The sequence below is a fragment of the Erpetoichthys calabaricus genome, chromosome 13 (assembly GCF_900747795.2).
Source record: "Erpetoichthys calabaricus chromosome 13, fErpCal1.3, whole genome shotgun sequence".
In the NCBI taxonomy this organism is placed as follows: domain Eukaryota; kingdom Metazoa; phylum Chordata; class Cladistia; order Polypteriformes; family Polypteridae; genus Erpetoichthys; species Erpetoichthys calabaricus.
This window is the reverse complement of record NC_041406.2, coordinates 65,581,048-65,596,309: the sequence shown is the minus strand read 5'-3', so window position 1 is coordinate 65,596,309 and position 15,262 is coordinate 65,581,048. Positions and strand designations below refer to the sequence as shown.

Here is a 15,262-nt window from a genome sequence, read left to right as displayed (position 1 = left end):
TTTCTGACCACATCTTTTGGTTCTTGAATCAGGCCCCTGTTGTGTTTAAGCTCACAATAATTCTGTCCACTGTCCTAGCTCTGTGGCTCAGAGACTGCACTACGAAGGTCACTCAAATAATCTTGAAGGGTTTAATTCTTATTTCAAGTGATAATGATGGTTTCAAATGTTATTTTTAATTGTTTTGTGCTTAGCCTACTTTCTTTTAATAAACACCACCATACCACTCATTTAAGGTAAAACAAATAATTCATTGGAAAGCATCTTGATATTCTTCAGAAAATATGAAGAGACAGTACGTCTTCATCCGTTATTCCTGATAACTGACATTTTTAATTTGTTTTTCAGTAATAAAGCAGATATACAGAAGGTGAGTTTGAAAAACTATTTAAATCAATATCTCTTTCAGTTCCCTCTTTGTAATTCAATACAGTGAGCTGATTATCTTTCTTATTTCTAGGCCAATGTCTGAAAACAGGAGACCTCATCGCTCAGGTACAGAATTTTAAAGTTCATTAATTTAATCACATTCTTAGAGTTGAGAACTAACGTGAACAGGACGTTGTGGTGTCATCAAGTGAATCTAATCATACTACAAAGTTAAAGAGCAGATAAAGTTTTGACCTGTTGTCATAGTTGGGTACAGTCATACTACAGTACCTGGATTCCTCAACTGAAAATACATTCCAAATCTCTCTCTTTCTCTCTTAATAAATTATCATTCTTGATTCTACCTCTGCACCTATTTCTCTTTTCATGACAATCCCCTTCTGACATGAGCTTCAGAAAGCCGTGATTCTCCATCTAAACCTTTATATTGCCATGTGAATCCCATACAAATACTGTGCTCCAAATCCTGTTTATGAATGTTGATCTGTATGACAGTAGAGTGTGAAAATGTAGCGATCATTTGGCTTAAATTCGTCATTTTCAGGACCATGACCATGAAATGCAATATCAGTGAGGTTGAATATATTTAAATTGTGTGCTGGCTGCAGGACGATTCAACAAATGATCTCTTGGCTTATTTGCATACTCTTATAAGACATTTATTAGTTTACATTTTGTGAAGTTTGTGTATATTTTTGCCCAAAATGCTTACCTGGAATAAAAAAACAGTTTTTCTTGTGTAGGTTGTTCCATTTTATTGCAGGCTCTTTTTGTTAACACTATTTCATAGATACACACTCTGCTTTACTCTATGTGAACCTGAGACAAATTAATTAATTGTATCACACTTGCATCCTTGCTTTTGTTCTCTTGTGTACTGACCCTTATCAATTTTTAGCCACATCTTGGCTTGTATTACAGTTGTAAGACTTGATGAATCAAAGCAATGCCATCAATGGCGATGATTGTTCTTAAGTCCAAAAAAAAAAAATTACTCACAGCTCATGAGATGTTATAGAGGATAATAATAATAATAATAATAATTCATTACATTTATATATCACTTTTCTCAGTACTCAAAGCGCTATCCACACAGGATGACCTCCAAGATCTGACCACAGACTGCATAAATTTATTCATGACAATATCACAAAATGAATACAACAGTGCATGTAGAACACAGGAGGCAGAGTAACTTTGACATGATTCTGGCATGGCATTGTGGAAAAAATAGATAATTACATGAATGAGGATACTTAGTATATTTTGAGAAGAATTTAGTTCAGTTCTAGTTCAGTTCTTTGGAACGCTGAAACCTTCAAGCAATCATTGACTTAAACATGACTTCTAAATGGCTAAGAATCCACATCTTAAGTATGTATGAACAAAACTCAATAGATTGTTGGGGTTTTCTTACACATTGTTCAGTTACTGTATACTTGAGTTTTAATCTCCTTTAATTTGTATCAGAAAGACATAAAGTAGTCTAAATAATTTTACATTTAAAAGGAATATGGATCAATCTTGCCAGTCTATGATACAACTAGTCCTGGGGTTGCTCTGCTCTGATGTCATACAACTGTGTTCATCTGACAAACACAGTTCTGAAATTCTTTCATTCCCTTCACAGGTCATGAAGATGCAAAAGAAGACTTTGGAATTTATGAATTCATTGTCATTCCTGGTACTTCAGAAACTGCCCAGGTAAACATTATTGAAAGATTTAGAAGATAGTACAGAGCTTTCTCAGTCATGGATTTGTTTTTGATGTCATTGGAGTTTTTTTTTATTTGACTATAAACTTTAATCATTCATCATTGCTATCTTATATTTATTAAACAGAATTGGGTATTTGACTCTACTAAATTATTGTCATCTAGCTTCATATGTTTTAACAAGTAGATGAATGTTGTCTTTTGTTACGTGTTAGCTTATTTCTTCCCAATCTTGTCTCTAGCACTCCACTGGGTCATGATCTGTCTTTCTGAACTGTCATTTGCTCAACATGTGGATTTGTGGTCATTTTTAATTGTTGTTTTGAATTTTTTTTATCTATATTTGAATCAGCATGACTTGTTTTGTTTTTCAGATGCCACCATCATTTTGTACGTGTTTTCATGGCCACGGGGACATTGTTTACTTTTGCTATGCCCAAAGTGCATAAGACATGCATGTTAATTGCCACGTGTCATCATGGCTCACCTATAAGAAAATGGCAGTACACATAGCTTAGCACCACTGTTTTCAGTTTATTTTTTTGCTTTACAACTCGCCTTAGTGGCAGAGGAAGTTAAAAGATGTGTTTTGTCTTTTTTGACTTCCCCTGTATTGTTTCTGATGAGCAAAAAGAAGGCTTGTCCTGATAATGGCAGTGACAGGGGAAACGGGGGGAATGAGGCGATGAGGCAAAACAACGTCAAAAATAGGCTTATTGGAAATCAAGAATCAGTCTTGAAGTCTTAGTCATAAAGATTATTAACAAGGAGGAAAAAATTGAAAAAGTAAAATAACCACCAGCAAAATGCGGTTAGGTTATTTGGTGAATGGCAGTGAAGGAGTGTGTGTATGTGGGTCCTGCAATGCTCTCTCGTAGCTCTGGAGGAATTGATATAGGAAATGTGTATGTTGTGAGAAGAAGAATTGATATCTTTGATGTTAATCAATCAATTAATTAGTTATCAGTGTTACCTTCAGCAATGCCAGTGATTAATTAAAAAAAATTGTAAGACACCCCCCCAGGAACAACAAATTAATGTAGTGTATGTGAGGATTTTAACTTCTGCTTACCCTTCTGTTTCACCTTCCAGCCAAGACACCAGAAAATGTGAAGAGATTGATACAATTTATTAACAAAGTCTATAATTGGCCAAAATTTACATTCAATATTTTCACTTTCTTTGTTGTAGTTTGCTTGTGACAATAGACATATTTTTAACAAATAACCCAAAACGCTTGTTGTAATAAACCAAATAATAAAATGTAATCACAAGGGAGTGCCACTGAACCCCAAACCACAGACAGTATCACCCAACACAATTCCAGGTTCAAATACAACCAACACTTTTTCAGTTAAGCACCAGCCAAAATACATAAATATAAACACAGGCTTTCTTCCTCCTTCCATCCTCCTGATAAGTGTCTCTCGACTCTGATTCCCACAAGAGATGTAGCGGGCTTCTTTTATATCTTACCCGGGAATGCTTCCAGTGTTGCTGCAGCGGTCATCTAGAGCACTTCCAAGTCATATGGAAACCAGGGCAGTCTTCCCCGACAACAGCCTCTTGTGGCACCAAAGGACCCTGACTGGGATGCTCTTCCCAGATAGATAGTGTGGACCACCAGGATAAATAGATAGATGTAGGTATACTGTATAGACAAAGACCAATAACACAAAACATCAAATTATGACAGTTAAATTTAACTTGTTCTCTCCTATAGAAAAAGGCACATGACTTATGACATGTGTATGTGTGTGTGTGTGTGATGCTGCTCTGAACTTCCCTTCAGGATTTAGGAAGAATCTTAAAATAGCTAAAGATGTATCTTTCACAAAAGTTACTACTTTTCAGTTAACGTGATGCCAGCACCATAATAACATAGCTAGCTTTATCTTAACTATTAAGTTACAATTAATAGTTATCTGATTCATTGCTTGGTGTAAGTAATGCTTTTTAACTTTACTGGTTGGCTTTCTCCTCACACATGGAAGGATCTTCAGCATGCTTTTGTTTCTTTGTTCAGGAGCTCTTCCACTTCTTTACCTTGACCACACCTTCTGGTTGCATAAAGTATTGAGTTTTCTCTTTAAGGTCTTTACATGTAATGTCCTTGGTTGCTAGCAAATTTAATCTTGCTGGGCAGCTGGTGATCTTTTATTTCCTGTTATTAGCAAGACAAACATATGGCTTTTATGCAAGTCTCTCTCTTGCTTGTGCATTTGCTTTCCTTAGCAAGGTTTCGACATGTGGTCCCCTTGTCCAACTCCAACACAGGGAAGTGTTCCACCTTTCCAGACCTGCACCAGATTGTCCTTTGGAGTGAAGGGGATTACTTTATCCTTTGTTGTGGCCACATTTAGGTAACAGGTTTCCACTGTAGAGAGCAGAAGTTATAGCCAGGTTGACAGCAGTGAGCTTGATATTAACAGCCCAGATTTGGCGTGTGCAAGAGTTTTTAAAGGAAGAAATAGACATCTTGCCATTGATTTCTTGGTTACAGATAAGTATTAGAGCACAGTTGTGTCCATCAAGGTTGCCAATCGTTGAGTTATGGCTCTTTGTTTGGGCTTGGGTATTTAGATAGTGCCTCAAAGAACCATCTCTGGGATGTCATTTTGGTTTTTGATTGATCGTTTTATCACATAAGGTGCAGAAGCTGCATTCAAAAGAGAGGCTCAGTCAAGAAAAAGCTTATATTAAGAGTGTCTAGCAGCGGCTTTTTAAGGACTTGTGTTACAAGTATAGCAATATGGATATTGCCAGTCTGTCCTACATTGGTACCATTTAATTAAGAATCCTAAGCTTGGATGGATTTTACAATGGAATGTCCAGGGCTGGTTTCTACCTTGCACTCAAATGCTACAAAGGTACACTACAGCCCCTCGTGACCCAGAATGTGATTGCGCAGGTTTAAGGGTGATAAGATATGTTATGGAGACAGGAGAAGAGAGAGAGAGCGAGATGACCCACCTATAGCATTTATCATACTTGCTGTATGAGAAACAAAGAATGAGGAGTGCAGTGATAAGAAATAATAAAAAAATAGGCTTAAGTGACTTACTCTTTACTTTGGATAGAGTTATATAAACTACTCATTGTTCACAGCTGTCACAGCTGATTATTCCCAAATTATGCAGTCTACATTGTCACCTCTGTTTTGTTATCTTGATTTTCTGTAAACTTGTCTACATTTAATTTGGACACCTAGTATAAAAATCCTGATTTGATACTAGAACTAAAAACAATCCCTTTGTTTAAAAGATTACACAACCTGTACTTGATCTGAGAACTCTCCTGCAGAGCATAACATTGCAGTCATTGTGCAACAGCACACAAGTAGAATCATGAGGCCTACTCAGGATAAACGCAGATCAGGTTCTGTCATAAACGGAATATTGTAGAATTGGTGCCATTTAACACTGGAGGCAATTCATCAGGATGCAACTATTTTTAAATGTGTTACATTTTCTCTGAAGCTTGTGGTTTTAAAATAAAATAAAATGTTGTAAATAATTTGATTTCTTATATCCTCCTGTACTGCAGATGCTAGTAGATCTCACTGATATGTTTTGTGTTTTTTTTTTTTGTTATTGTCAATGCTTTCTTAATGCTTTTCAAGATCACTGAAGCCTATGCCAGTATCAAGAGAAATTATACTTCTATTGGAATGCCGCATATTGAATTTTTATATATTCCACAATTGTGATATTTACCTAATATTTTGCTTTAGTTATGCCACATTTGTTGCTTACCATTACCGCATTATTACCTACTAATTAGTATTTTTTTACATATTCTTTTTATTTAGCAGTTTTACCTGTAGTACTTTAAAGTTACTGTAAAAATGATTGTTTTCATTTTTTTCACTGAATCTGAAGGAGTAGCTGCTGTGTAATTTTGTTATACATGGTATAATGACAATAAATGCTTCTTGTTAATTCTAATTCTAGTTTCATTATATCTGAAACTTTGTTAAAGTATTGTTACAACCTGCATGTCACAAGATTTTGATTAAATCTTAACAGCGTTTTTGTGTTTTTTCCCAGTTGTCCAGCAAATCGCTATCAGAACCCGATTCTGTTCAAGCTCAGGATTTGCACACAGCAATCTATGATGTCATCAGGCACCTTCCAGAATCTTCATCTCAGGGTCTACTGAAGTAACGCCACTGGCTGCTCTTCACTACAGTCTTTTTCTTTCTTGACAAAAAGTATCCCTCCTACAAGCAATATGGTTTTTGGACAGTATGGATGCTTCCACTGTCAAAGTGCATTGGTTGCTTACTATTTTTATAGAGAAAAGTCTTCTGTGAAGAAAAAACATATTCTGCTTTGACAGGTTTTTTAAGCAAAACAGGCAAAGTTGGCTAATTTTATTTTATTAGGCAGAACAGTTGCTTGCCATCATCTAAGGGTTACATCCAATTATGACATATTTCACAATGATGAAATGATAGACCTTCATGCATCTTATCCATTTCTTTACCAACACATTCTTCTTCATTAAAGCAGTAAATAGATGGACTGATATTTTCATTATCTTAAGGTCCTAAAATAGTAAATCTGCGCTGGACTGCTTAGAAGACCAAGCTATAAGTAAAATCTCCGGAGCATGTAGCACACAAAGAAAAGCAAAAGATATTCTTAAAGTATATGCTAATATTGACAGAGTAGTAGTTTAAAAAATATATATAAATTTACTGTATATATTTATGATATTAATTCTCCATTCTTGCTTTAGTCCTTCATTCACCTGGATAAATTTATTTAGACCTTTTCATCATATAATTTCCCCTCAGGCAAGTAGTCATAACTGAACATTTGAATGCCAGTAATCATTATTCACAGAATAGGTGCACAAATAGACCTGCTCATTAAAAAAGCATTATTTTACATTGTAATATTAATTCCAAATTTTAGTTTATGTTGAAACGTTAGCAAAAGTAGGAAATATGCTGCATCTGTCCCTGACATTCAATCTGGAAATTGGAGTCTGTAGGACTTCAATGTTTAGAAAATATAAAGTACAAAATGTTGTCCGTGCTGCATGTTTTGAATTTCATTCTGCTTTAGAGTCCTGCAATCCACACTTCCTCTGTATGACTTGCAAGTAAAAACAACTTAATTTCTCTTTTGTTAACTGCTGAATTGAAAGACCCAAGTACTCCATTAGGAGTTTTAAACAAATAAATATGTCTGCTATATATAGTTATATATGTAGACTTACATAGGTGGCATGCAGTGGTATCACTGCAGTAAAGAGATCAGTGTTCCCTGTATGAAGTTTGAATGTGTTCCCCATGTCCGCACTTTTTTCCTGTAGGTGCCCCGGTTTCCTCCCTCACTCTAAAATTATGGAGGTTAGGTGAACTGGCTTTGCCAAAGTGTGTGTGTACACGCTGTGATGTCCTGGTGCCCTGTCCAGGGATTGTCCCTGCCTTGCTCTCTATAATTACTGGGATAGGCACCAGCTGCCCTGGATAGGCAGGCTAGTAAGATGGATGGATTGATCTTCAACACATTTATCATTAGTACCCTAGTGGATTGTTTCTGCCAAATTAAGCTCTTGTCTTCCATCGGCCAATCAGTTTCTTTTTATCTACAGTTGATGGTCCGCTGATAACGAGTACTTTTACAAGTAGGCTGAAGTATGCACATTAAGGCAGCCTACATACGAACCCACATTTTGACTCTTTTTTGATTATCATCAACTAATTGTTAAAAGATAATGAGCTGCATGGCATACTACTGCAAATGAAAAAGGATTGTCCAGGCATTGGACATTTCAGACATCACTTATATGTTATTCTTTATTTTTTGATGCTAGCTTTTTTAATTATTAATTTAATTTGTTTTGTTATTTTTTCATAATTTGGTCTAAAGGATATGACGTCTTTTTAATTGTCAGTGTGTGGTTTCCGTTGCTTCAAATGCTAAGGAAGATAATGCTTTTGCTACTTGACTAAACTTTAAATCAGGAAAGACTCCTTTCAAACAAATCAAATTAAAGTAAGAGCCTAATTTAAGAATTTCTGAAAATTGCTCACCAGTCGCAGTTAACTTTGTATTTTTCCTAACATTTGAATTCATGATCCCTGCAGGATCATTTCTTAAGAATTGCTGTCCATTAATTATGATTTTTTTTGTATTTTTTTATTCTGTCTTTGCCTCTCAGAAAATATTCATCCATTTAGAGAAATATATTCCTTGTTCTTATGGACAGACAAATCCATTTTTATCTGTTCTGCTATAAATCTACTTCTAGCACTGTTACCATTCAATGGATTGATTACAAGCCAACTAATAGTATGTGTCAGTATACTGTATTGAGATGTAATTCCAGCCATTTATTTTTATTTAAGATATTACTCACTTAATAACAGCCTTGAATGAAAGCACAATGTACACTGGTTTGTCTACCTTTGCCTATGAACTGCTAACATTCAACAAAATTGCTTTAATGATGCCAAGTGATCCCATCAGCCACTGCATTATTTCAGAATTTAAAAGAAGAAAATTCCCACCATCTGTTCATAAATAAATAAAATTGCAGTCATAAAAACACTTTGGGCGTACATTACATAGACAGCAGACATCCTTCCAGGATATGCAGAATGTCTGTGCTTTAAAAGTGTCCGGTTTACAGAATGACATATGTATTTACAGGGCGAGGCTTTTCTCATTTTTACATTTGTTTTGTTAAATCCATGAATTATGTGAGCATGTTAAGTCAAGAAAATACAAGTGTTTAGTGCAACTGTCAAAGTCAGGTTTCTGCTGTTACAAAAGTGGCACTAAAGACAAACACTGCCTTACTCCCTGATGAATGTGCTATACAGTACAAATATTGGGACTTTTGTCAATTTGCCTTTATATAAAGCAGGTATGGCGTAAGACAACAGTTTTTCTTGTTAACAATTTTGCTCAGGTTTGCTATGCTTGTTTTCTATGTTTTTACTGTTTCAGCAAGCAAACAGTAATGTACTGTATATAGTCAACAAAAAATATTTTACATGGACCCTTTTCACAAAATCTGGAAGTGGAGCTTCAGAGGGTGTAAATATATTTTCAGCAAAATACCTCATATACAAATAAACATCAAGAGGAAAATTGGATTTTAAGTTAGAGAGTGGCACATGATTGTACTACTACAAGGAAGAAAGGGTTCACACATCCTTGTGCCTAATTTCGGATGTGTTGAAGAAGTGGAGATCAAGCTGTCCTCAGATATGGACAGAAGGTGATTCACAGGTTGGGAGTATGTGTGCTGCAGGCAATGCTGATAAAGTTAATCGTGGTATTCTTGTGCCAAAATTCAATTAGAACAGTAATTGTTGCAGAGAGGTAACCATGGATATCAAGCAAGTAGGCTTCTTGCCTCTTTGTTTCATTTTTTTAAAACAGTTAAAGACATAATCCATCCAAAATCGTAAATATGTGCCAATGCAAGTAATCACCTCTTCTCAGGAATTCACTCAGAGAAATCCTTCCTCTCAGCTTCACATAACACTGGAGACAGCAGTGGTGGGACTTGAACTCTGGGACTTGGGATTACAGAGCATCCTTTCAGCCAAAGAAACTAAGGAAGAAATGCCTTTTCTGCAGTAGAGAAATGACTTTTGACTGAGGATACTTCTCTGCAGCGACCTGATTCTTTCTTTTCTCTCACTCTCATCCACGTTACACTTTGCCACTCTCATTACAGCAATGTATATTCAGCATACATTTATAGGTATGTACATTCAAATTTAACACTCTTATTGTGCAAAATAAGCATTATAGTATATAAAGACGCTAGAGTGCAAGGTTTCTCAACCACTTGGTTAAGTCACACTTTTGGGTCGTGAGTTGCTATAGGTTATAGTGGTAGTGGGTTGCATTTCTGACAATCGCATATGTTACCTCCTTGTCCCACGATTGCGCTCAGTTTACCCAGGCGAACCCTCACCTTCACTGCTATAATTGCACTCAGTTGAAAGGGTTGCAAACACATTTCAATGGGAAAAAAATGGGTCGTAGTACCAGTAAGTTTGAGAAACAGCATATCATGAAACAATGTATAGGAGATTTAACATTTTAAAATTAATTCTTGCTTTACTTGAAACTTCGGTAAATATAAATACTCATATGTTGCAAATCTTCCATTAGCATTGTGTGGTTATTGTGGAAACAGAGAATAATGGAAATATTCAAAAAGGGACAAATGGGGCACATTACCAGGAATAGATTATTTGTTAGAAAAGCATATCTCATTTTGTATCTAAGTAATGATGTTCCAAATAGACTAACCAAAGTTATAAGGAGACCAGTTTCCCTATCAAATGCTGATTCTAAGAAAAGTTGCACAAAAAGTTTTGGGAAGCTCTATACTTAAGGTGCCTTTTCACATCAGTGGTATGAGTGATACATGTCACTGGCATGGTGTACTGTAAATAAATACTTTTCTTTATTACTTATCAAATCAACCCATCATTTTCTCGACCCCTTTGTGCTTCAGGAAACTTTTGAAAGCACCCTGTTGTTCACGATAGCAGCTCTTGTTGCATAATTCTATCATAGTTACTGGGTAAATAAAAATACACTTTACTCATTGGGAGCTGCTTTTGGAAAATAACAGAAATTGTGAAAAGGGTCCAGTGGGTAAAACTGTAAAAAACAGTAAAAGAATGGTTAACACAGAACTAAAAGACTGGAAATTGTGTTTCTCTTTTTTGTAAGATAATGTGAAAAAAGGTATTTAGTAAAAAAATGAAAAATATTGCAGCTCAAACACATATTAAAGTTTTTTTTTTATTATTTTCTTGACTATTTTTTAAATTATTTCCGTGACTGTTTGTCCCTATGCAACTAGTCTGTGGGCTTTGCTATAACAATGTTTTGTCCATTTTTACTTTGAAATAGGATACAAAAGGTAAACAAAAATGAATGATTTGTTAAATAAAAAACACAAACATGAAAGAATACAAAAGACAACACCAAACACAAAATAATCAGGAGAAAAACTATTGCCCCTTTGGGCCTGGCTTTCCAGGTTTTGAACCCCTGTCAATCCATTGTAGACATTTGTCTGACACAACGCCACACCCAAACTCTCCCCCTCACCACATCCTGATTTTACTTCAGCATCATCCAAAAGCCAGCATCTTTCCTTGATTTTAGTTCGCCCATTCTTCTTCCTCTGTGCCAGGGGTGTACAAATCCAATCCTGGAGCGCCTCATTGGCTGAAGATTTTCCTTTCTGGCACTTGCTTAATCCATTTGTGCTGTTAATTGACTTCTTTCCCCTTTATTTTAATTGCCTTGATTTTTAAAGACTAAGTTCTCTGAATTTCTTCCTTCTTTCTTAAATGGAAGCCAAACAGAAAGGAGATGTGAAGTGAGCCAAAAGATGACCAGCTACCTCAGGACCTCAAACTCCAACCAAGTCCACTCTAAGCATTTTCTCAATTTGAAGCAGGTTCTTGTTGTTAATTAAACCCATTATTATTATTAAACCCATTGCTCTCATTCTGCCACAGTGGACGTTTCCAAAATGGTGGGTTTTCTTTTTTCTAACTACAGCTACTGAGGGTGTCCAGATCCAGGATCGGAGGAGGGATACCCAGGTTATCTGTCTTTCTTTCCAAGGCTAAGGGGTGAGAGATATGGAGGTAATTGTGACCTTAGGGCCCTTAAGGTTCACCCTGCAGTTCCACATCCCTGCTCCTAGTAACTCACGTTGAGACTTTAACAACTTTGGCTACTTCTTGGAGGCCATTGTCTCCATGTATGTAACATTCTTAACCCAAATAAGCTTGGAATGAAACAACTAAGATGACACTCCCCAGCACCTTAACCTATGAGACCAGAAAAATATAAGAAACTACAGTAATCCCTCCTCCATTGCGGGGGTTGCGTTCCAGAGCCACCCGCGAAATAGGAAAATCCGCGAAGTAGAAACCATATGTTTATATGGTTATTTTTAGAATGTCATGCTTGAGTCACAGATTTGCGCAGAAACACAGGAGGTTGTAGAGAGACAGGAACGTTATTCAAACACTGCAAACAAACATTTGTCTCTTTTTCAAAAGTTTAAACTGTGCTCCATGACAAGACAGAGATGACAGTTCTGTCTCACAATTAAAAGAATGCAAACATATCTTCCTTTTCAAAGGAGTGCAAAGCAAGCAGTCAAAAAAAAAATCAATAGGGCTTTTTGGCTTTTAAGTATGCGAAGCACCGCCGGTACAAAGCTGTTGAAGGCGGCAGCTCACACCCCCTCTGTCAGGAGCAGGAAGAGAGAGAGAGAGAGAGATAGAGAGAGATAGAGAGAGACAGATAAAAAAAAATCAATACGTGCCCTTTGAGCTTTTAAGTATGCGAAGCACTGTGCTGCATGTCCTTCAGGAAGCAGCTGCACACAGCCCCCCTGCTCACACCCCCCTACGTCAGCGCAAGAGAGAGAGAGAGAGAAAGTAAGCTGGATAGCTTCTCAGCCATCTGCCAATAGCGTCCCTTGTATGAAATCAACTGGGCAAACCAACTGAGGAAGCATGTACCAGAAATTAAAAGACCTATTGTCCGCAGAAACCCGCGAAGCAGCGAAAAATCCGCGATATATATTTAAATATGCTTACATATAAAATCTGCGATGGAGTGAAGCCACGAAAGGCGAAGCGCGATATAGCGAGGGATCACTGTATACCAAATTAATATTAAAAGTATTTATCATATTTATTAAATCACAAGAATAAAACACAAAATTAAAAAGATTAAATAGAAAATATAAGTAATAGAAAATATATGTATACCAGGTAAATAAATCAACAAAAAAAACTCAAAATAGAGTTGGGGAATTGTCCCCTTATAATGTCCAGAGATCTTGCAGAAAATGAATTGATCGAAAACATAACAATTGATAGCAAACAGGAGTTGTTTGTGACTTTATATAGAAAATGGTGAACAGAAGGAAGTACTGATGGAAGTGACATTATAATTGGAAGACAGAAGTGATGTCATCGGGTGGTGACTGGAAGTGGCATCATCAGGAAGGGCCGGAATTGACGTCATCAGGAGGCGACCGGAAGTGACGTGATCTTTGGGAGCAGGAAATGGAAGTGATGTGATGAAATGTAAGCCATTTTGGGAATCCGGGACTGCTGGAGGTGAGTGAGTTATGTTATTATTTTTCTTCCACAACTCTGGTGAAAGAAGGAGAGAGGTGTTAATAGTTGATATCAACCCCTTGTCTCATGATACCTTACTCACCTCAGGACTTGTTCGCTGCCTCCTAAGTGCTCATGTGTGACAATATTTTTACAGCAGTTTGGCAGTGATGACACAGATTCAGACCTTCCCATCTATGTTAAAGATGATCTGCATTTATTACAAATTTTATTATGTTTATACAAAAAATATTTTTGTGCATCTGCATCCAGATCCTCTAATTTATTGATTAATTTTTGTCCCACCCCAGACTTTCCCTTCTGGTTTCTTGTTACATCCTTAAGACATAATTAAAATATATTTTTCTTTACATAAGTAATGTTTCCTTACTTCTAATTTCCCTATGTTTCATTTAAATAAATATTTAATTAGTTATGTCATAATGTAGCAGGGGCGGCACGGTGGCGCAGTGGGTAGCACTGCTGCCTCGCAGTTAGGGGACCCGGGTTCACTTCCCAGGTCCTCCCTGTGTGGAGTTTGCATGTTCTCCCCGTGTCTGCATGGGTTTCCTCCAGGTACTCCGGTTTCCTCCCACAGTCCAAAGACATGCAGGTTAGGTTCATTAGCAATTCTAAATTGTCCCTAGTGTGTGCTTGGTGTGTGGGTGCGTGTGTGTGCGCCCTGCGGTGGGCTGGCACCCTGCCTGGGGTTTGTTTCCTGCCTTGTGCCCTGTGTTAGCTGGGATTGGCTCCAGCAGACCCCCGTGACCCTGTAGTTAGGATATAGCGGGTTGGATGATGGATGAATAATGTAACAGTTCAAGAGATCAGCTTCCTGTGCTGTACTTGTCAAGTGACAGTTGAAAGGTCAGCTTCCTGTGCTGTAGTTCACAAGGTGGCTGATCTTTAACTGACTTTAAAATTCTGTTGTTCCCTAAATTAACAGCCATATCTTAAAAAGCTGATCTGAGCATTTTGTTATCTGAGTCTCTCTAGTCCTTTTCTGGCCTGATCCAGTTTAAGACTGAGCTTTTGCTAGAGGCCCAGGGTGGTCTGGTTTCATAACAGGGTGAAGAACGTAACATTGATGGGTAAAGTAAAAGAAGACCTGAAGGAAAAGTGCTTGACTGGCGAGGAGGTGCAGGACTGAGCTGTTTGGAGAAGGCTGATGAAGCACATCGACAAACAAAGAAGTGGGAAAAGATGAAGACGAAGAGAAAGATCATACATGCAGAGTGAAAAAGAGGCTATTCAGTCAATATATAACAAGAAAAAGAAATGCATTGGCTTCTGCCACTTTGGTGTATTTTGGGTACCTAGGTTTAGATTCTTGGAAGTCTTCATTGCTCAAAACTGAGAAACAGAGATACTGAGCTTTGTTAGACTGCTAGAGGAGGGAATTTCCCTTTAGCCTAATGATGCAGATACTTGGTTTCTCTTCCTTGTATAGATTCTAACATTTCTGTTTTCTTTTTGGCTGAACAGAACAGCCCACGGTAGTCTAAAAGATATCACACTAGCGCATTGTTTGAACAACATTACTCTTTTGTTTCTATTCTAGCCTGCAAGTTTTCTTTATTCAATGTGGTGAACAGTTTTTGGAAGCAACACAAAAAATAAAGCATTCATGCTAAATTTATTATAAAGCAATAAATGTGCAGAAACACCTGGAAAAAAAAAATGTTCACACTGAACCTCAAGTACAGTGGCTTCCCTCAAAATAACTTCTTAATTAAGGGCAATTCCCAAATTTACTGTACATGACCTCTCATTTTAATTACACTTGTTCTTCTGCCACTCCGTAATCAAAAATTTATGTTCCATAAAAAAATATATCAGAAATCAGAATGACTTTTACAAACAAGACAACTATGCCTCAAGATGTTTATTGAGATTTTGAAGAGGTGTTTATTCTTAAAAAGGTTCACCTGAATTAAAGATACTGTAGATAGATAGATAGATAGATAGATAGATAGATAGATAGATAGATAGATAGATAGATAGATAGATA

The 15,262-nt window shown here is 36.8% G+C and overlaps 1 protein-coding gene across 1 annotated transcript in view; it reads left to right on the top strand.

Annotated features, from left to right (window-relative positions):
- hepacam2 (HEPACAM family member 2) overlaps positions 1-10,898 on the top strand; it is an 89,258-nt gene extending 78,360 nt beyond the window's left edge. The window contains exons 6-9 of the mRNA XM_028817094.2: positions 349-370; positions 461-495; positions 2,021-2,094; positions 6,155-10,898. Coding sequence (XP_028672927.2) covers positions 349-370; positions 461-495; positions 2,021-2,094; positions 6,155-6,271 — 248 coding nt within the window. The 3' untranslated portion in view covers positions 6,272-10,898. The remainder of the gene's footprint in view (positions 1-348; positions 371-460; positions 496-2,020; positions 2,095-6,154) is intronic.
- Positions 10,899-15,262: the final 4,364 nt, after the last annotated feature.